At 37.5% G+C, this 21,066-nt stretch overlaps 2 protein-coding genes across 2 annotated transcripts in view; one reads left to right on the top strand and one right to left on the bottom strand.

Annotated features, from left to right (window-relative positions):
* The window catches only part of CTPS2 (CTP synthase 2), a 60,353-nt gene extending 58,024 nt beyond the window's left edge, over positions 1-2,329 (bottom strand). Inside the window, exons 1-2 of the mRNA XM_056487005.1 lie at positions 2,106-2,329; positions 492-697 (exon numbers count right to left, since the gene is read on the bottom strand). Coding sequence (XP_056342980.1) covers positions 492-675 — 184 coding nt within the window. The 5' untranslated portion in view covers positions 676-697; positions 2,106-2,329. The remainder of the gene's footprint in view (positions 1-491; positions 698-2,105) is intronic.
* A 33-nt stretch (positions 2,330-2,362) lies between these two features.
* SYAP1 (synapse associated protein 1) lies at positions 2,363-20,044 on the top strand. Its single transcript, XM_056487133.1, has 9 exons — positions 2,363-2,640; positions 4,526-4,644; positions 6,876-6,942; positions 8,307-8,380; positions 8,673-8,812; positions 10,229-10,374; positions 14,214-14,272; positions 15,255-15,402; positions 16,888-20,044. Exons 1-9 carry the CDS (start codon positions 2,427-2,429, stop codon positions 17,013-17,015), a joined length of 1,095 nt encoding a protein of 364 aa, XP_056343108.1. The 5' UTR covers positions 2,363-2,426; the 3' UTR covers positions 17,016-20,044.
* Positions 20,045-21,066: the final 1,022 nt, after the last annotated feature.

Here is a 21,066-nt window from a genome sequence, read left to right on the forward strand (position 1 = left end):
AGCAGGTTCTTAAGCTTCACTCATGTTTTTGACTAGACTTCTTCCACCAAAATGAGAACTTAAGCTAACTCTCATGAAGGTACGTACATTAGAAGGCACCAATATCCAGAGAACAGCATTCTCAGGAAACTGTTGAGGACTTAAGTTTCAAGTTTCTATTTAAAAGAGGTTTTTAATCAAGTTGAACTGAAGGTAGCATTAGCTGAACAACGCTTACAGCTAGGATTTTCCTAGTAAAATGGCATGTTAGAGAAAGAAAGCATCTGTTCAAAACAGTATCTTCAAAAAAACAGGCTTCTGTTTCTTAACTTAGAGCAGATGGTTCTTGAGAGTCCTTGTGTCCTTGAGAACACAGAGTAAGCAACAAACTTTCAAAATAATGATAAAACAACTTATAAACAGCATACTATCTGTTTTTTAAAAATAAAACCAGAACATATTATTGTAAATACAAATGTTTATGTGAAAGGGAACAGCACTAATCTTCATACCATGTTCATATGGTGAAAAGGTTCCAGCATCTATGTTTATGTAAGGATCAATTTTGATTGCAGTGACACGTAGACCACATGATTTTAGAATGGTGCCAATGCTGCTTGCAATGATCCCTTTGCCAATGCCCGAGATGACACCACCAGTTACCAGGATGTACTTCATTGGAAAATCAGCACACATGCACGCACCTTGAGCTGGAAACCTAGAACAACAAAGATGCACATCTGATGAATGTAAATTTGTGCCTGGGAAGATCACAAATTCAATCTGCATTACCTTAAGCAACATACAACAAAAATTACCATTTTGGAATCTGGGAGCAGGATTCACCTCTCCCAGGTTATACACCAATATGTAAGATAAACACCCATCTAGTCCCTAAACAGGTTCTGATAAGGCTGATCAACACACAGAGCTGAAGTATCAATTTACTGTTCTACACAGAAAGGCGTGCTGGCTGGCAAACCCACAAAAGGACTACAAAAACTTTTAACTGTTTATATGTTTTAGCAAACAAAGGCAGCAGTGTCCATCAGCTACAAGCTGCATTTTCCCACCCATCTGAGGCAGGATGACATTTATCTCATCTGTAAACAAATTCACACTCCATTCAGGTGGCTGTGGAGGCTAATCATGGAACAATTATTGAAAAATGACAGCATGTACAAAAAAAATATACAGCAAGAACTAACTAAATAAAGAACTCTAGGGCCAAGAAAATATTTCCTTAATTAAATATCCAATTCACCCAAAACAGTATGCAACGTGATCTAACAGCCTTCACAGCATAAATCAAAGCAATGTGGTTTTTCAGCTGCTGGTATGAAACAGTAAATAATCAATAAACATTTTAATTCTTCTTTTTATTATACTAAAGTAACATAAATAAGATCAGGATCTTCAAGAGACTGTGTTCAGGAATGTAACAGTGCCTTGTTATCAATACTCTTACATTTCTGATAATAGGAATTAATAAACAATTGGCTTGTCAATATGATCAAAAGGACAGCCATAACCATGAAACACTTTTAATTCAGGAGAAAAAGGAATGTCATGGATTAACTGTTCCCTGGCATTTAATTTTAATACGTAATTTTCTTAATAGCAACGATTTTAAGACTTGGACCCTAGTACCTCTGCTTCAGGCTATTCCTTCAGAACTCAGCCAACTTAGCTGCCAACATTAGCATCATAAACATCTAAGCCATTTTCAAAGCTCTTTTCAGGAAAACAGGCGGGATAATTTCAACAACTGTATAAATCTTGAGTACATGCCAATTTAGAACTCTTAAATCTTGCTTACAGAAACCAAAATAAAAAGTTTGCTGCGATTTTAGCAAAACCAGCAATATCCCAGAAGGCCTAGGAAACGCGTTTACTCGAAACGGGTACAGAAACTGCAGGTGGTCTAGGAAATCACTTGTAAAAGATGAAGGAAGTAGAGTCAAGGGAGGGAGAGCTGAAAGCGAGCACTGTTAGAAATCCCTTTGCTGGGAGGTGGCACACGAGTTGCTCCGTGCAGCCTTATCCGCAGGAGCAGCCGCCTCCGGCAGGGGTTTGCTGCGCCCCACACGTGCCGCTGCGGCCGCGCGCGGAGGCCTCTGACTTACGTAGGTGCTACAGGCGGCTGCTCCCACCGAGCCCGGCGGGGAGACGAGGAGAGCCCGCGGCGGAGCGCGGAGCGCCGAGCCCGAGCGGCGGGGGGGAAAGGGGCACAGCCCCTCCGGTAACAGCGGGGAGCGGGCACACCCCCAATGGAGAGTGACACCCCAGAGGGGAGGGACACCCCGGCACTCCCGGCACACCGGGCACCGCGCCCCGCTCCGCCCGCCCCGCCCCGGCCCTTCCCGGGCCGCCCGCCGGAAGTGACGCACGCGGAAGCGGCGCTCCGCGGCCGGCCCGGTTTCCGCAGCGGCCGCGGCCCCTCAGCCATGTTGCGCGGCCTGGGCAGCTGGCTGGGGCTGGAGCGGGAGCGGGAGCGGGCGGGCGAGGAGCAGCTGCTGCCCGCCGGCAAGAGGAGCGGCCCCGCGGAGCAGCAGCAGCAGGAGGAAGAGGAGGAGGCAGGGCCGGCCGGGCAGGAGCAGGAACAGGGCGAGCTGCAGGGGGACTCGGAGGCGCTGCTTAGCCAGGCCAAAGGATTCGGCAGTGAGTGTCCCGGGGCTGCCGCCTTTGCAGTGTGAGCTAAAGAAACCAGGCTGCAAATATGTCTTCGGTTACCGCCTCTTTCCCTGTTTTTAAAGCAGCAGCGTTTCTTAGATATCTATTCTGTTGACACTATGGGAGGAGGTCTGCCTGCGGAGAGAACAGATCTGTCTACGTAGATAATGTACTTCATAGATTGCTGTGGCCGTTTGTGATTTTTTCATAGGGAAATAATGGGGTTTGATGATTTTGTTGAACGTGTCTGCGGTCTTAGAATCACAGAATGGTTTGGGTTGGAAAGGACGTTGAAGATAATCTCATTCCAACCCCTTGCCCCTTTTGCTAGACCAGGCTTAAAGCCCCATCCAGCCTGGCCTTGAACGCTGCCAGGGATGGGGCAAAGCTGTAATTTGCTATAGGTAAAATTCCTGCTTTGCTGTAGTGAATTCTTGGATAAAAGTAGTCCAAAGTACAGGCCTACACTCATTGCTAATTATTTTTTTAAAGAGATTTTGGATTTTTTTTAATTGATGCTCTGAAATTTTGGATCAGTATCGTCTGAGAAGTTAATCTGAACGTTGTCTTGGGCGACCTGAACTGCAGCAGTTTAGTCTGTGTTGTTTGGTCAAATACCTGTCTAATTGTGGTAAATTGATTCTGATCTGCTGTTTGCTCTGATTGTTCTTATCTGCATATTGCTCTGACTGTTCACGAAGGGGAAAGGACTTTGACTTTCAGGGGAAGAATAAGTATTGACTTTTATCTATATAAAGATCCGTCCCATAACTTGCTCTTTAAGTGAAAATTTGGTTTAGTGTCTGTGACCCCAGAGTTGTGGTGGAAAGGATTTCTTGCTGTTTTAACACATAATCATAGAAACCTCTTCATGGCATGCAACCTGGGTAGCTGTGTAAAAAGAATCCACAGGCAGATAGAGAATTTTACTGGTAAAACCAAAGCCTTGTAGACATTATTTTTTGCTCATTATGATGCCACAGAAATTATGAGCGTTTTGCCAATGTGAACTAATAATAGAAATATTGCTAGATACATTCTCTTAATACAGGCATACACTTGTAAGATGGAAGATGAGTTTCTTTGTCATTTGAAAGTAATCCTATTTTTCTAAGGCTAAGTACTACCCCTTCTGCAGTTTTATAAGTACCTTAGTTCAAAAGAATATTTGCACTTATTGGAAATAAAAAGCATTTTGCTCTTCAGTGTGGTTCCAGGACTGGCCAAAATCACTTTGTGCAATAATGCCAGAATGTCACCAGACAGCAAATGTCTCTGCACATTTTGCACCTAAAACAATTACATATGACACAGTTTCTAGGGATACATGAAACAGAAGACAATGTAAAATAGATAAGGGCAAACATCAAGAGCAAGCTTGTATTCTAAGACTTTTGAAGGAAGTGTTACCTGCCTGAAATTTTTCATGCATTTGGTGCCTCAGTTTATAAGACTTTATTGTGCATGTTAATTTTCTTAAAAAATGTATAATTCTGTTTTAATACTGTGACTAAGTTACTTTATGGCTTACTATTTCCAAAATACTTGTATGAAATCAGGATAAATACATTGCTTCAGAAAAGTAATGGGAAAGGAGTATTTCAAGGACCATTAGCAATGTTTGATTTAGTAAACAAGGTTCATGTATAAATATTTGATTTACAGAAAGTTGTGGTCATCATCATTAAAGAATATAAACTAGAAAAGGATAAATAGAATTGTTTTTTTGTAGGCCATTAGCTGGGTTAAGTTATTTTGAAAGAAACCTTTAGGTAGGTATCCAAATATTTAAAGAGAAGGAAAAATAAATGTAGGAAGAGAACTGGATATAAAGAAATCTTCTCTCAGGTCTTTCTTTTTTTGTCTGTGAAAGGTTACCTCTTCAATTTTGCCTCTGCTGCTACAAAAAAGATATCTGAGTCTGTTGCTGAAACAGCACAGACAATAAAGAAGTCTGTAGAAGAAGGAAAAATTGACAGTATCATCGATAAGGTAATTTATTTCTATACATTTGATCTGAAAGATCTGTTTGCTAACCATTGTTACAGCATGTGGCAAATCTGGCATTTGATAACATTTCTTCAAACTGTCTTTAGATACTGTGTCTTTCAAGGGATACTGTGCATCTCTTATAATGATGAATGATGTGACTGAAATGTTTATTCATGGTAGAGTTGCCAAAAAATAGTCAACCTGCTTTTCTCAGTGCTGCACCTGTGATTGTTCAGTTTCCTCAGGATGTTGATATACTGGAGAAAGACTAGAAGCAAATATGAAAAATGCTGATGTAGGTGGAAGAATCTGAGACAGGCAGTCCCAAGATGTGTGGTTTCTTTTTGCCCCACAGCTTATTTAGCTGGAAAAAGGAATGAGGTAGCTTGCATCTTAAAGGCACATCTGTGCAAAAGTCAGAATTAGCTTGGAGTTGTACATACTGTGTCCTAGGACCTTAGGGATACAGGTACAGTTTCATAAGAACCAGTGAGATAATGAAATACCTTGTTACTGTCCTGTTCTGTTCCCCACCCTGACCCTGCCACGTAGTTCTTGCCCTCTCTGTTCCTGTCTGTCAGCTCCAGTTGCTTAACTTGTGCCAGCAAGTGTTCTTCCAGTGCTTTAAGCCACAAACTTGGCAGAAGGAAAAGAAAAAAAGAAAAAGGCAGCAATAAGTGCCCTGAAGTGTTCTGTGTTTGCTGTTGAGTATCTGGAAAGGGAAGGGAAAGGGAGCTGGTCAGAACTATCCCAGCTGTAGCAGACTGTGCATCCAGGAGTGTCTGACACAGGCAAACCCTTTTCCTGCTCCTGTCTTTCAGCCCTTCTGGAGAGCTACAGCATTTCCTGTTTATTTTTTTAATACAATAGAATTCTACTTCTTGATATAATTAGTGTTCATGTTGTCTTCCAAACAAATCATCAGATGATATCAAATTAATTTCTGTTATGATCACATTTTAGATTTTGTCTTCAGATTTCATTGACAGTTGTCCATGTAATAATAGCAGAGATCTGTTTCCTTCTACAGTAGTATCAGAGTCTAATGTTATTTTTTATCTACATCAAAGAGGAAAAATCAAGTAACAAGGTTTTTTTCTTAATTTAATGCACTAATAGTAATACTCCTAAGAAACTGTAGCTAAGTACCTACAGCATATTTTATGCCTTAAATACATCTTTTTTTCTGTAAATGTCTTGGAGTAATACGAATTCCCAGTTTGGATTTATCAGTATTATGTACAGGAGAAACAAGATTATACCTGTATCATACTTTTCTTCTTAAACCATATAAATTATTTTATTCTATAAATAGAAAAAAAATACTACTTTAAATTAGAAGGAACCACAATAATCTGTTGTATAACTGACACTACTGTATAATTGGCACTCTCACTGATAGTAATCTTAAACTGAAATACTGGTCACTGAGGAAAAAAATAGTATAGGAATTTATCAGGATTTAGCTTGAAGACTTCTGTGCATTTTGGCAACTTGTTAATTCATAGACCTCACCACATAAAACTTGTATTTTGGGAGTGGTTTAAGTATTCATTTCTAGCTTCATCTTTTTTGCCTCTGCTTTCAACCACAGACCATTTGCATTCTTACTTCTAGATTATGGCATTCTGAATTCTGAGACCATTCTCCTTTTTTAAAATTCTAAATTCAATATAGAATATTGCTAAGTATGATTTTTTAAATGAAAATTTGTCAACAGCATAAGCAGAGAAGTTATTTTGTTTCAGCTAAGCAAGTGTTCTGAAATCCAGCTTTACAATTTTGAAAGTCCAATTTCTTGCAATGGATATATTTCTTAGGCAACTCTTGAAACTTTTGTAAGGCCAAGGATATCTCTAACTGTTAGTGCTTTAAAAACTTGTTTAAACAAGTCTAAGCAGTCTGCATTGTCTTTATTTGATACAGGGAGACAGTAAGTGGATATGCATAGCATGCCAATTTTCAAATTATCAGCTGAGATTTTCCATCTTTTTTCCTTGTCCCCTGAACTTGATAAAACTATAAATATAGGCAATAGTTTCAAATGCTAAATCAAATGTTTCAGTAAAAGGAAGTATATGATTGACATGAAAGAATTTTAACTTGCAGGAAGGGCCACCACACATATAAGAATATGCAGTGTATTTGAAAGCACTTTGTGACTGAACATAAAATAAGAAGAGTGAACTTTTATTTTTTTTTTAATTGTGGTTTCCTATTTTTTATTTTAGACAATTATTGGAGATTTTCAGAAAGAACAGAAGAAATTTGTCCAAGAGCAGCAAACCAAAAAATCAGGTAATGTATGCTTTTTTTGATGATGCCTAACATCACATAAGTGAAACCTTTTTGAAAGCTGGATAATTGACCTGTATCTAAAACTACTCTATCAAAACACTATTTAATGAAACACATTGTGGCAGAACTTAATGCATATGTTGGAAGATGATATTTTTAAGTGAGGTTAGTGTTACGCTATCTAGTTGGTTTAGATTTGCTTTTATAACCAAATTGTGTTTTATGAAATAAACTCAAATATCACCATGCTAGCAAAGTTCTTTTCTCACATTGTGTTTCATCATTGACTTTTATCTTTTTTATCATGTTATCTAAATGCAATAATATCTGATAGTTTGAGTATACAGTGTCTCTGTTAATCTTGAAAAAGAGCTGATTTTAAATGGATTGTGATAAAAATTTTCACTGTGTTTGTGGTTAGTATGTTAGTCTGGTTTCTTCTTGCAAGATTGCTTATGAGATTGTGTTGTCTGTATTTCTATCTTTTTGTCTGTTAGTAAACTTGGGATTCTCTTAATATATTTCTAAAAGCTTCTTGAAAATAGGTAGCTAGATTGGCCAAAGGAGAAGTGACAGATGGCCTGACTGAAAGAAGCATCAGGATCTGATGTGGATGCATGTGGGTGAAAGGTCTTGCTGGTATCAGCTGAACAGGCAAATAAGTGTTGGTAGTTTAAGGGCACAAGAATTATTTATCTGCTACAGATGTGTCATACTGTCTCTGTAGGCTGAATTTGCATTGACAGTGAAGAGGTTGGTAAATATCTATACATCTACAATAGTTTATTTTTCTCTCTGTACAGCCCAAACAACTATTTTGGAAGTATCTGTATAATGATTTAAACCAGCTGAACTGGAGTAGGTTTACTCAGTGTACAAAGGGTTGTAATTCATAACAAATTTATAACATTTTTCTCCATTGTTAAATAATTGGTGTCTTCTGGGTGTAAGGTACTTTGCAAACTTAATTTAGACAAAGTTTACACATTTATAGTGGATCTGGAAATACTGTTTGCAGGCACTTTAACCAGTTAGACAGCACTTCTTCAGTAGCTAAATTAAGAGGCACCAAATTCTGACTGGTGCATACTGCAAAGAAATCCCCACAGTTTTATTTTTACAATAACAGAGATCAGCAACTATTTAGTTATTATTTTTTACCTCTGATAAGCAAAGATCCATTCCTAGGGTTTCTCTCTTATGCCATGGACTTAGTTTAGGAAAAAGACACAATGACTTGGCATACTGGTGTAACTCTGCTTACTTTTGTGACACTCTGTGTTACTTTATGTAAGGTCTGTTATTTGGATTGGGTTTTTTTCCAAGTATTATACATGCAATTATCTTCCTCCTTTCAATACTAGAAGCAGCAGTGCCTCCTTGGGTAGATAGCAATGAAGAAGAGACAATTCAACAACAAATACTGGCCTTATCAGCAGTAAGTATTTTACTTCTTTTAAGATTTGAAATTTTCTCTTGGCAGAATTAAAGCTACTGGGTTTTTAAAGTTTATTAAATTATGTGTTTTCAAGATACTTTAATATGTCTGTCACCACACCACTCATGTACAAGAGTAAATAGTTCTATCAGTTTCCACTTGAACCAAAGCAGATCCTCAATATAGTTTTTATTTTTAGAAAGGCTTTACAGATTGCTTTGCTGCTCTTGTGTGTGAAATATGGTGTCCTTTTTCTGATATCATTTAATGGCCAGAAATATGTTCTTCAAAGGATAAACGGAATTTTCTGCGAGATCCTCCGGCAGGTGTGCAGTTTCATTTTGACTTTGATCAAATGTACCCTGTTGCACTGGTCATGTTACAAGAAGATGAGCTTCTCAATAGGATGAGATTTGACCTTGTTCCCAAACAGTAAGTAATTTCTGCTGGTAACTGTACCATCATGCTTTTAATGTGTCTTTAAATACTCATAAATTGCTCCTTTCACTTCCTTCAGTTCTTTATGTTCTTCCAGTGTGTACATATATTTTTATGCTAGTGTCTAACACATGGAGTATTGCATGAGCATTGCAGTTCAGCAGTTTGAGGTAAGAAAAAAAGTATGTCTGTGAGACAGAACTAATAAGGACCTGTTGACTTAAGTATGGGAGAGGCCCTCAGTATTTCCATGTCCAGTGTGCTAAATTAATTTTTTTCTTCTCCAAAGAAAGGTAAAGGCAACAATAAAAACATTCAGATCTGTTGGCAGAAGTGATATCTCAAAAAAGTGATTATAGATAGTCAGAGATCACCCCTGGAGAAATGCTAATAGAATGTGTCATAAAAAAGCAGCAATGCAAGCAAGAAAAATTTGGATAGGAAATGGGAAAAGCTCTGTGTTGCACAGCTTAATTCTGGAGCTATTATTCCTTGTCCAGTCCCAAACTCTGTTCCTAGCACTTGTTTCACAACTCAACTTTTTATTTAAGTGGGAATTCCCAACATTAGTCTCCTTGTCTAAGGATGGAAGCAGAAAGAAAATCTTTCTTTGTGTCATTTTCTGTCTTAAATCTCCTCCTTTTATAAACCTTCCCAGCTCCTCATTCTGTTGACCTTCTTGTCCGTTCTCTGTTGTCGGTTCTGAAGATCTGCCCATATTCTCTGATGCTCTGTCTTCAGCCTCTGGTCATGCTATCCTTGCCTTTTGTACCGCATTGCTTATTGGTTTTTTTGCCTGTTCTTAGTCACAGTGGTCATGTTTTGTCTGAATAGGTGTGAAGGTAACTTTATTCTTTCTTAACCTACACAAGTTCTTCCCCACAGATCTTGCCATTTCTGTCTTTTGTTGCCTGTGGGTTAAAGTGCAGATAGTGAAATAGTACTGCGGCAATCTAGGAATGGCTTCTGCAGCCATAGATGTTCCAGTTCCACCTGATGTCTAGGGAAGATGTGAACAATAATAATTTAACAATAATAGAGTGTTTGGCTTAGAGGGCAAGAAGGGGTTGCTTAGTTTGTTGGGTTTGTTTACACAGTTTGTCAGGAAAGATGGAACAGGGTCATATTTTTCCATACCATATATTGCTGCATACTGTTAAGCTTTTTGTAGAGTTACAACATTACTATTGTAGGTTCAGGTCAATTGCAAATGTCTTGTGAGAGATCAAGAACTTCAAAATTATGTACATTTTAGAATGTGTTAATGTCACAAATTTCTTATTTAAGTTTTTACTTCAATATCACCTATGTCTACTCCTCCTCTCTGCATATTTAATTTTATTTCACTGCTAGATGGTAAAAGGAGCCATATTCCAAATGTAATAATCAAAATCTGTTTGTTCTCTCTAGTGTAAAGGAGGAGGTGTTCTGGAGAAATTATTTCTACAGGGTGTCCCTAATTAAACAGTCTGCACAACTCACTGCACTTGCAGCTCAACAGCAAGCAGCAGGAAAGGAAGAGAGCAAAGGCAGAGAAGAGGATGGGGAACTGAAAGGTATGGGAAACGTTTGTTTTAGCACAGCTCATTAACTTAGTATCATGCTGTTGTCTAAAATCAGAAGAAAATTTTTTCAAACAATAATTAAATAGATAACATAAAGAGCAGTCTTTTCATGAAAGCTTTTAGTTGCACATATAATACCTATATGCAACATCAAATTTTCACAATTTTTATAAGTTTAATTAGTTAACATGTCTAGCAAGTACATCCAATAGGAGAACAATTGCCCTGCTAACCTACCCTTGGATCTGCCCCATTGTAGCCCTTCTAAGGATGCCCTATAGCTTGTTATATCTACAAAGTATCTTACTATTTCAGCCCAGGTGCTAGTGCAAAACAGGATGTCCTTGTCAGAAACACTTTTTCTTTAAAGTAAGACCAAACAGGATTTCAAGAATGTGGCATAATATGTGAGAAAGGGTAACTACTGTTCTGAGGTGTGAGCAGGTGCTAGAAACTATACAGCTATATATTAAAAGTGTACAAATCTACAAATACATTAAAAGAGCTAAAAATCTTGAGGCATCAAAAAATGCTCACTGTATACATCAGATGCCATCACATTTTTATCCTGGATTACCAATCAGGGCTTCTCTCACTATACTTGATGTCTTTGTGTAGTCTGGGGAAGAGGAGGCTCCTGGTGCTTTGAAGCTTTTTCCAATTTCAGACAACTTTGTCAGAAGAGTAGAAATCTCAAGAGAAGAAATGTTGTACTTGGCTTATGACAGCTCATGACCATTAGTGGTCTTAGGTGTGATTTTTGACTTGTCAGAAAGGAGATACCTTTGGTTCAATTCATCACACAACAGGTACTAGCCAACCCAGCCAGCTGGCATGTGGTTTGCTTTCGGCTTTTGCTCATCTCTCATGCCAGACAGAAGTTAGTGAGTGATACAGGGGTAGAACTACTGTGGTGGTGGAGAGCAGAGTATGGAAATGCCTATAATATATTGTGGCAACAGGAAAAAATGGGGACCAGGAGGCTCCCTGAGATTCAGCCTTGAGATGAAAAAGCTGCTTCAACAAATGTCTCTTCAGGTACAGTGATCAGTTTCTACAGGTGATTTTTAATGACTCTCTTACAAACCACGGGACCTCTTTGCATGTTAACAGATTCTGCAAGCAGGAATATCTGTGGCTTAAAGAGTATAAAGCAGTTACTGGCAGAAACACGAAAGAAAATTAGTAGCTCATTAAATCTTAGCTTAATCTAGGTACATTCACCATCCCTGGTAAGACACCTGAAGGATCTTGGCAGACTCATTGGGCAGAAGGAGAAAGCCTTTGCTGCACCTTGGAATGGTTCTCATATCTCCAATTTCAATCAATTGTTGTCCATAAAATCCACTAGTACTTATGTCCTGTTGACACTACTGGCCTGACAGTCAGCTGATCACTGCCAAGTTAGCTTCTTTTTCCTCCTTTTTTAGTGTAATCTTTCTATATAGGTATTTTTCCTCTTGAGTAACTTTTCTTATTCTTTTTAAAGCCTTTTTCACAGGTCTTATGCACAGCTTAGTAATCTTCTGCACAGTCTGAGCTAAGGTTACTCAGTTGGGCCTTTGCTTCTTGGATAGGCAGCTGGAGTTTGCGGTGAAGGGGAGGCTACAGATGGAATTACAAAGCTGGGCTTCCATGTTGTATATGTGCCTTTGTTACCAGTTTGTCTCATGCTTCTCATACGTTTTGTTTGGAGTGTGTCTGTGTCAGCCTAGTTGAGGTCCCCGTCTAGGGTGGAAAAAGTAGTTTTCTCTGAGTAGATTCTGTAGTAGCCTGTCCTGTCAGCATTGCCATCCAAGCAATGCTGACAGGACAGGCTACTCCAGAAGATACTGTAGACCAAGAGGCACCAATTCCCACTACTTTTATTCAGGACAGTTGTTTACTGTCCCAAAACTATGGCTCTTTTAACTGAAGTGTCTCAATTTTACAGAAGAGATGGCATCTGATCCTATTTAACAACAAAAATGTTATGTCATTCAAATCCTTGGAAAGTACCATTCAGTCAAAGTGAAAGTTTCTGGGTTCTAGTAAAATTCCCATTGTGACTAAAGCAAAACGTATCTTCATTTTAAAAAAACCAAAAAACTCCACCATCTTTTGGCCTGTTGCAGCTCTTCTGCATTTCAGACCACACATGTGGGATATGCAGATAGCTTTACTAATGATTGCATGTTCTGTAATGGCACAGATACATGTACCAGACTGTAGTAAATCCATGTTTTGTTTGACTCAGAAATTGCCTAGAATTGGGAAGCTCTGAATCATACGTGTTATTTTTGGTTTAAGCAACCTTTTTGAAAGTTGGATTCTGTAATTGGAGGCTAAAACTGGAAGTAATTGCCTGTTGGTAGCTCTTTATAATGTTCAGAGTTTCTTTTTAAAGCTGAGTGTCTATAAAATAGAGTTGTTAGCTTTCCATTTCTGTCTCCTCGTTAGCTGATCTTTTCAGAACGTTAAATGAGCGTGATAGATGTGAAAGGAAGAGACAAATGGAAGATATTCCTCATTCTAGTGTGAAGGCTATATAAGATCTATAACATAATGCCAAGTTCTAGCCCTTCTCTAGGTATTAGTAGCTCTGTAGTTAAGAACTAGGTCACCTTGGGATGAGAGCACACTGCAGTGGAGGAGGTGGTGCTGTGCCAGTAGGTCCGGAATGATCCTGATGGCACGTCAGTCACGGCTGGGGCATGGCCCAGTGTAGAGCAGTTGTATCCCACCTACAGCAGAGCAGCAGGTGGGGCCAGAGGCACCTCTCTTGAACAGCAAAGAGTTACTGCCATGTCCTGCAGCTTCCCCAAGCAGGGAATGCTGGAGCTTATTTGGCTGCAGTGTTGGGTGTAGTGAGAGATCCTCTGGAGATAGGAAAGTGGAAGGAAGAGAGAAAATGGGACAGAGTGGTGGGCATTGAATAGATGAGATATAAAAGCAGTGACAGCTACCAATTAGGAATGATTTTAATTAAAACTGACCTTATTTTAAAAATTAAACATAAAAAAACCAGAAATTGCTGAGTTAGCAGAAATGATCCACCTGGGCACCCTGTAGGAAGCAAAGCTGCAAGCTCACAGCTGCTTTGCATGTTTAAGCCAAGAGAACTGCTAAGCAAGCACTCTACCACTACCACAGCCCCTGTATGTTAATTGTTCTTGCAACCACCTGGCTCTTCATTGTAACTCCTCTCCCCTGATAGCTGCATGAGGAAGAAAGCTGGGATGTTCCTTTACCTGTCAGGGCAAAGATCTAACCTTGCTTGTCAACAATCATTGTCTTCCTAGCACCACCTAGCACTAAATACAGAATGCACAGTGAGTTTTCTTAGGAAATTGAGACCAGCTTCTTGGGTTTGTTTCTCAGTGATTTCCTTTGCCTGTGTGAAAGGTGAGGCTGCAGAACACTCTTCTCATGTGCCCTCAGGGGAGTGCATAGTACGTGTGCAGTCTGGTCTGCCCAAGAGCTAACTGGCACTCATGTCAGCACTAGTACACAGCCAGAGGAGTTTAAGAACTTCTGTGATAATCAGTGACTGGATTTCATTACCAAGTTTATGCATTTGTAACTTTAAAGATCTTGGGACGTCATTTTGAGGGTCAGAGGGGTCCCATCTCTTAAGTTTGGAGCCATAATGAGGAAATGGCTTGCTAAATTTGTCATTATTAAGAATAGAAAATTGTTTGTGTTTGAAAATGGTTCACCTGTGGCTAAATTCAGCCTTTAACCACAAGGATTCCTTAAAATACAGTATTTCCTTGTGTATTTAATAGGTATGATAATTGAGATTTTTAATATGTTTAAATGGTATCTACCTTTTTTTTTTCCCTTTATAGAAACAGTACGACCAAAAACACCGCCTGTTACAATAAAGCCTCAAATAAAATCACAAGAGGTAAAAATGCTGTCATATTTTGTCTGGGATTTAGTATGTGAAGCTGTTCCTTAATAAGTAGTTATGCATATTTTTGAGTAAGTTCTGCTATGAAACCATAATAATATAGTACCTGATAGTCCTAACCTGCTGCTGTTTTGCTGTGATACTAATTTTTAGCATATAATCTTGAAACTCATTTTCAGTTGCAGAAACTGTAGTTTATCTGAAGAATGTTTTCCTTAGTATCCTGCACATTATGATGTAATTTTACTGTCAAGAGTGAAATTTCCAAAATGTTTGAAGGTTAGCATTGCATTGAGACACTAGCAGTACCTTCATAAAAATGTATTTGTGTGCCATGTTCTGTCCAACTCTTTAAGATGTGGTGAGGCTGAAGTATAGAAAATATAAATGATGCATTGCAATGCAATAGCAACACTGTTTTATTTCACTTTTGCTTGGTACTGCAAAAAACTTTACCTTAGGTGCATAATGACCCTTGTTCATTTCTGAATTGTAAAATTGGTGCCAGAGAACATTCTTGGCAGAAGCAGAGCTGTGCATTCACTTGCCAATAATATGCAGTGGGCAAAGATTTCCAAAGAATAGTCCTCTCTTAACCTTACTTTGTGTAGAAAGCTATTACTGAATTGTGCTCAAATTATTAATATTTAAGTCCTGTTCTAAACTACTCAGGAGTTTATAATTGTTTCTGAAGATTACAAACTAAGAATTAAAGTTGTTAAGAGCACAAAAAGACAGCCTGAAATGTAAAGCAGATCATTTTCAGTACAGTTGACTGTCTTCCATTTTACAAATATGTAACGTTTTTGTTTGTACAAAAATGCTCTTAAGAGTTGCCAAAAAGAGAAATAGTTGTGAGAGTAATGCTTTTGGATTTTGCCAACTCTATCTAAAAGCAGATACATGAGTGGAAGTATGTATTGGTGACTTGTTTTACCCTATCTGGATAAGTTTATACTAAAGTGTCTTATTGCAGGATGAGGAAGAGATTTCGACTAGTCCAGGTGTATCAGAATTTGTGAGTGATGCTTTTGATACCTGTAATCTGAATCAGGAAGATCTAAGAAAAGAAATGGAACAACTAGTGCTAGACAAAAAGAAAGAAGAGACTTCAGTAGTAGAAGGTAAAGCTACTATTACCTCTGTTTCTTACATAGAACAATTCTAAGAGAAGTTGATTTAAAAGGAAGAAGAAATTTCTAATCCAATTTAGAAATGTAGATCCGTGGCTTTTTTTTCCAAAGTGTATGAAACAACCTTCTATGAGATATTGCAGAAATTAATGATAATTTTTGCCATGGTCAAACCACATCTTATACAGAATGTTAACTGTGAGTTGTTTAAGGGTTTTAGGTCGCTCTTTTATGAAAGTGAATGTGGGATATTTTTTTCTTTTTATCTCCTCCTTTCTCTTTCATAGGTTCTTCTGCATATTAATTGTTTTCTTTTATTGACATCCTTGTAGATCAAGTACAGTATTTGGAAGTCAGGCTCTGTTTCCTTCTTTTTGCACCAGCTAAAAGGGCAACATTTGCACCAGGCTGAGTTTGAAGAGGCCTCTGCCTATAAAGGTTAACAGGCATTTGGAACAGATGAAATTTTACAAATAGTTGTGAGAATGATAAGAAATTAAGTGGAGCTTATTAATTAAAATCATTCAGAAGGGCTAATATCAGTGTAAAGAGCATGAAAACAGTCTGTGATGATGTGACTCTGGCCATACATAATATACTATGACAACACTTGTATATGTAGATGATTTGGATTTTGCTGAATCATTGTTTTCTGATTTTTTTTCTATCCATTACATAGCCAAGCTTGAGGAATTGGCATGAGTAGTATCAGTTTCTTGCATCTAGTTCTTTGATGAAGGTGTTTTAATAGGCCATTAATGTGTTACTTGTTTAGAGGAATGTCAGCTGGCCAGACTGACTTGGACTCTGGAATCACGTACCTTCCTATCTAGGCTGAAGTACCAACCAACGTGTAACACATCAACACCCATCTCCTCCCCCACACTCTTGCCTATGATAGGTAGAGCTAATTAAAATAGAGATTTAACAACACAAGAATGCCTTCTGACTCATTTTTTGCCCTGAAGTATGAAATTTAATTACCTTTAACCCTGATTAAATGAGCTTGCCTAGCTATAAATGTCAGTGAGGAGAGTACCTTCTTTGTTTCAAAATAGCCACAGTATTTGATCTTGATTTCTTTTTTCCAAAACAATATATCCACACTTTTACAAACTTCATTTTTTTAATGGAGATTTAAAATTGCAAAGGGAGATTCAGTTGAAAGAAGAGTGAAAGACAGTAGAAAATTATCTTGCAAAGGGACACTCAAAATGACTCAGCTGTGTATTTGCTCTATATTCTATTCTATATCTTTATTATAGTATGCATATAGAAATATAGCCTTGTATGTTAATTAATTCCTACTTGTGATCAATAGGAAGGTGAAATTTCTGAAGTTCCTGTTGTTTCTGAGGAGAATAGTCCATAAAGTTTAGGGGATATAAGAGAGATTCAGTGCAAATTCATCTAGTTTTATATAAATAAGCAACATTCAATATGATCTGTTACTTACACATCTTTTGTCCCTTTTAGAAGAAACTGCTGATTGGGAAAAGGAATTGCAACAAGAGCTTCAAGAGTATGAGGTGGTGACAGAATCAGAAAAGCGTGATGAAAACTGGGATAAAGAAATAGAAGAAATGCTGCAAGAAGAAAGTTAAACATTTTCACAAAGTCACTATAACCCAAATCTCTTTTGGAGGACTGACATGGATTTCTGCTTTCATAATTTGCTTACAAAAATATCTTCAGAAGGCATGAAAGAATCTAAAGTCATTATAATTCCATATGGGAATACAACCAGTATTTCTGTTCTTTATATGAGCAGTTTCTGAACTTCTATATTCTTCAAAAGAAAAAAAAGAGGAGGCAGATACTGCAGGTTATAATTAAAGTGATAACATTAATACATGAAGCAGTGGTTCAGTTTCAGGCATTTTTAGGTGATCAAGAAGCTCTTCAAAGAGATTTCTAAATCTAAGAAACGCTTTTTTTTTTTTTGTCTACAGCCTTCTGTTTGGGATGTAAAAATGAATGTTGTAAGTAACTTAGTCCTTTACAACAATTCTCTCTTGACATTTGCACTCTGATCTCTGTATAATCTGTAAATGTGTACTATTTTTAAGGTACTTGTAGTTGGTAGATTTCACATGTATTTAACTTCCTTAATGTATGTAGCCAAAGAATTTATAGAAAACGCTATCGAATAACTTTCAAGGATTTGGTAAAATATACTAATGCACACTCCAAAAGAAGCTGATTAGTTATCATTCAGGCAGCAAACATTTAAGCATTTAAATTAGGATAGAGTTAGTAACTGCTTGAATTAAATTTGGGGTTGTTAATCATATTGAGATTATTGAGATAATGCCTTTCCCCACAGAGAGAAATGGTTTAATGCATTCTTTCTGCAGAAGGCTGTTATGTTTCCATTTAATTTTACTGTCTGAGCTGAGAGCAAATTAAATGCTTCTCCTTATTTTAAGTGCTGAAACATTTATGTAAAAGCTTTGGTTTGGACATCTTTATTAAATACTGTAAATATGTATAAAATTGGCTCATTTATTTGGAGAAAGGGCAGTGAGGAGTAAATGTGCTTCAGACACAGATTTTAAAAGTACACTTTTTCACAGTGCTTAAGACCTAGAATTTAAATTTTGAAATAGGGGGTTTTTCTCTAAAAAGTTTTTGATTCTTTGTGGGCATCATCTGGAAACATCATTTGGATGTTTCCTGTGGTTATACCATTAAATCAGTAGCTTTACATATAGAAAAATGAAAATTTTATGTCCTGCTTGTCATCTGTTTCATAAACTTCTATGACAAAGCATTCATGAAATGCCAAATACAAAGGAAAATGGGTAAAATTAAGTAGGTTGGAGCCATTAAGCACAATTGAATTATAGGCAGGTTACATACAGTAAGCTCTGTCTTAATGACATAATTCTGCAGAAAACTTTTGTAAAGAGACTGAAGAGATTATAGCTGTAATTACTCAGTCAGTATTCATCCTGTGGGAAATGAAAAGAGCTAAGTAGTTTCCACTGCTGTTACTGTAAGAAAGGACCATTTAAAATTGTCTCCATTAGCAACTTGGTCAGAAAGTTCTCTATTTTTCAGTATGGAAAAGGAATTGTTTTAAACCTGCATACATTTGGATTCTCAAATTAGTTTATTGCCATACACTTTCCCAAATGCAAACCATTTTAAGCACAATTTGCATTTTTATAGGTTTTTTCACTTAGTTAACAGATGCAAGGTAAGTCATGGTAAATAAGAGGTACTTAAGGAGCTTTTTATATCTGGGATTAATTAAAGATGACCAAAGTTAAATCTGTTATGCTTATAAAAAGACTATTCACAGCTCAGTGGTTACTCTTGACAAATACAACTGCTGTGGATTTAAGCTGGGATATTAGGATCTGTCTGCTGTACAGTTTGACATGGTGCCTTCTATAAAGATGAGTAATTCTATTCTGATAGTGGCAAATATTCCCTGGATGACTGAGAGCTCCAAAATCACTGCTCCAAAAGTCCACCTTAAAAACAAGCCTGATCATTTTTAATGTTTTCAGGTTTATGATGGCCTTATTTGCATGGGGCTTGTACATCAAGCCTCATCTTTCTTTTCATGCAAGCATAACCTATATAGTGGTCATTGATATGAAATTCCATTTCTCATAAAAGATGGTTCCTTCATATAAAATTTTCATTTTTCCCTTTTTGTGAAAAGCAAGTATATCTATAAAATAAAAGAAACCAGCCCACTGCTTAAATTTGCATTTAAAAAAAGATAATAATGTAGCAAGGCTGAATCTGACTTGAGCTCTGATATTTAAAGTATCTAATCAAAAGTCATATTAATATTTTCAAATCTGGGTATCTGATTTTAAGCTGGAAAACTGAAGTAAATTCTCCATAATCCTGTAGTTTTCAGGCCTGGCCTATGCCTTTCATTTAGGTAGGTGCTACAAGTACCTAGCAGTACCTACCTTATTGTGCATGGGAAGAGGGAAAGTTTCTGCATTTCACTTGCCATGTGAGAGAAGCACAGGTAGACCTTTTCACATTCATGGTGAATTTTGCATGCCTTTGTACCCAATGTGTCATAATAGTATATTACATAAGCAGGTGTGCTGTCTTTTCTTAACAACATCATTCCAAGCACTGGGATGGTGCAGATGCTAAAATCCAGCATAACTGTGCTATGAAATCAGTGACAAAATTAAACCAAAATGAATGTAAATAACATCATCCTGTGAATACAGTGTGATAAAAAGTACAGTTGTTCAAAACATTGAGAAGAAGAAAACAACAAATCAAAAGATAGTTAACAAATTTTCTTAGAAGATCAACCTGCAGATTTTTTAATTAACTTTTGGGAAACAGGGCAAAGATCAGCCAGGAATCATGTAGGTTAACTTAGAATAGCTCTGAGATACCAGCATCTCTATTTATTCTGTGCACTGAACAGTCATCTTCAGCTATTAGTGTATAATTCAAGTTGATACCTGTGTGGAATTTTTAAAATTTAATAATCTGTCTGGAGGAAGAGGAAAGATTGTAATAAGAAAAGTGTAGTGAAAAGTTTCCCTACATTTTTATTTTATCACTTACAGATGACCTGTTACAAAAGTTAATCAAAGCTTTCAGTTTCCTGAATTGTTCTAGTAAACTTTAAGTTTTGTTAGTTTTTTTGCCTCAGTATTTTTTTTCCTTGCTGTTTGGTGATCTTGGTGGTCAGTGGGTGGTGTATATAGTACTGAAGTGTAGCATATCAATTTTAATCTCGTGCATTTCAAGAATAACCCTGTGTGCAGGAGTCTGCTGCTGGACTGTGAGATGCAACCTTGAACTGTTGGCCACTCACATATTATTGACTTTTACTATGCAATATCTATTGCATAGAAATGAGCAAATTGTGTCTGGTTACTTCTCTGTGCACTGCCAAGCAGTTGTAGCTGCATCGGGCCCTCAGTCCCAGGGCTGTATCAAGAATGTAGTTGTACCATTGATGCCTTTTTCCCTGGTCTTAAAACTATGAGTGACATACAGGGTGATAAAAAGGGGTACATTTGTATAAGGATCATCAGGTGCACAGCTTGTTAGGTGTAAAACTCTAAAGATATATACCCTGCATGACGTGTGCACAGTTTTTGTAGATTTTGCAAATTGACATATCTGACAAGAGCCCCACAATTAACAATGTGCCTGGTGAAGTAATCTCCCCACTTCTAGTACCTTCTAAATTCTCCCTGCATTCAGTGGGGAGCAGGCCCTGTTTACAAAGATATGTCTCAAAAAGCTGTTTTCAACCTTGGTTTCCAAGAAGAACCAAGATAGCATAGGGGTTCTGGAATTTGTGTTGTCTTCCTGCCTAGGAAAATGCTGAAGCTAAGCTACAATCATAAGCTACAAATACATGTGTAAAGAATACAGACAATATATAAAAGAAAAAAAAGTAAAAACCAAAAAGGCATCGTTTCCCCCCTTTTTCAGAGACTAACAAGACTCTACCTTGTCTGGTTTCTATTTCCACATTTAACCCCAGCACCAGTTTACACAAACAACTATCCCAGTAGCTATGACACTATAGATGCCAACTGTAGCTACAACTATTATGAATGCTTTGTTTATCCAGGCCCAGTTTGGTAGCCATGAGGTGACGGTGTGGAAGATATGGTCAAAGTTTAAGGTGTTATTTCTGGAAGC

Source organism: Oenanthe melanoleuca, chromosome 1, assembly GCF_029582105.1.
Source record: "Oenanthe melanoleuca isolate GR-GAL-2019-014 chromosome 1, OMel1.0, whole genome shotgun sequence".
Taxonomy (NCBI): Eukaryota; Metazoa; Chordata; class Aves; order Passeriformes; family Muscicapidae; genus Oenanthe; species Oenanthe melanoleuca.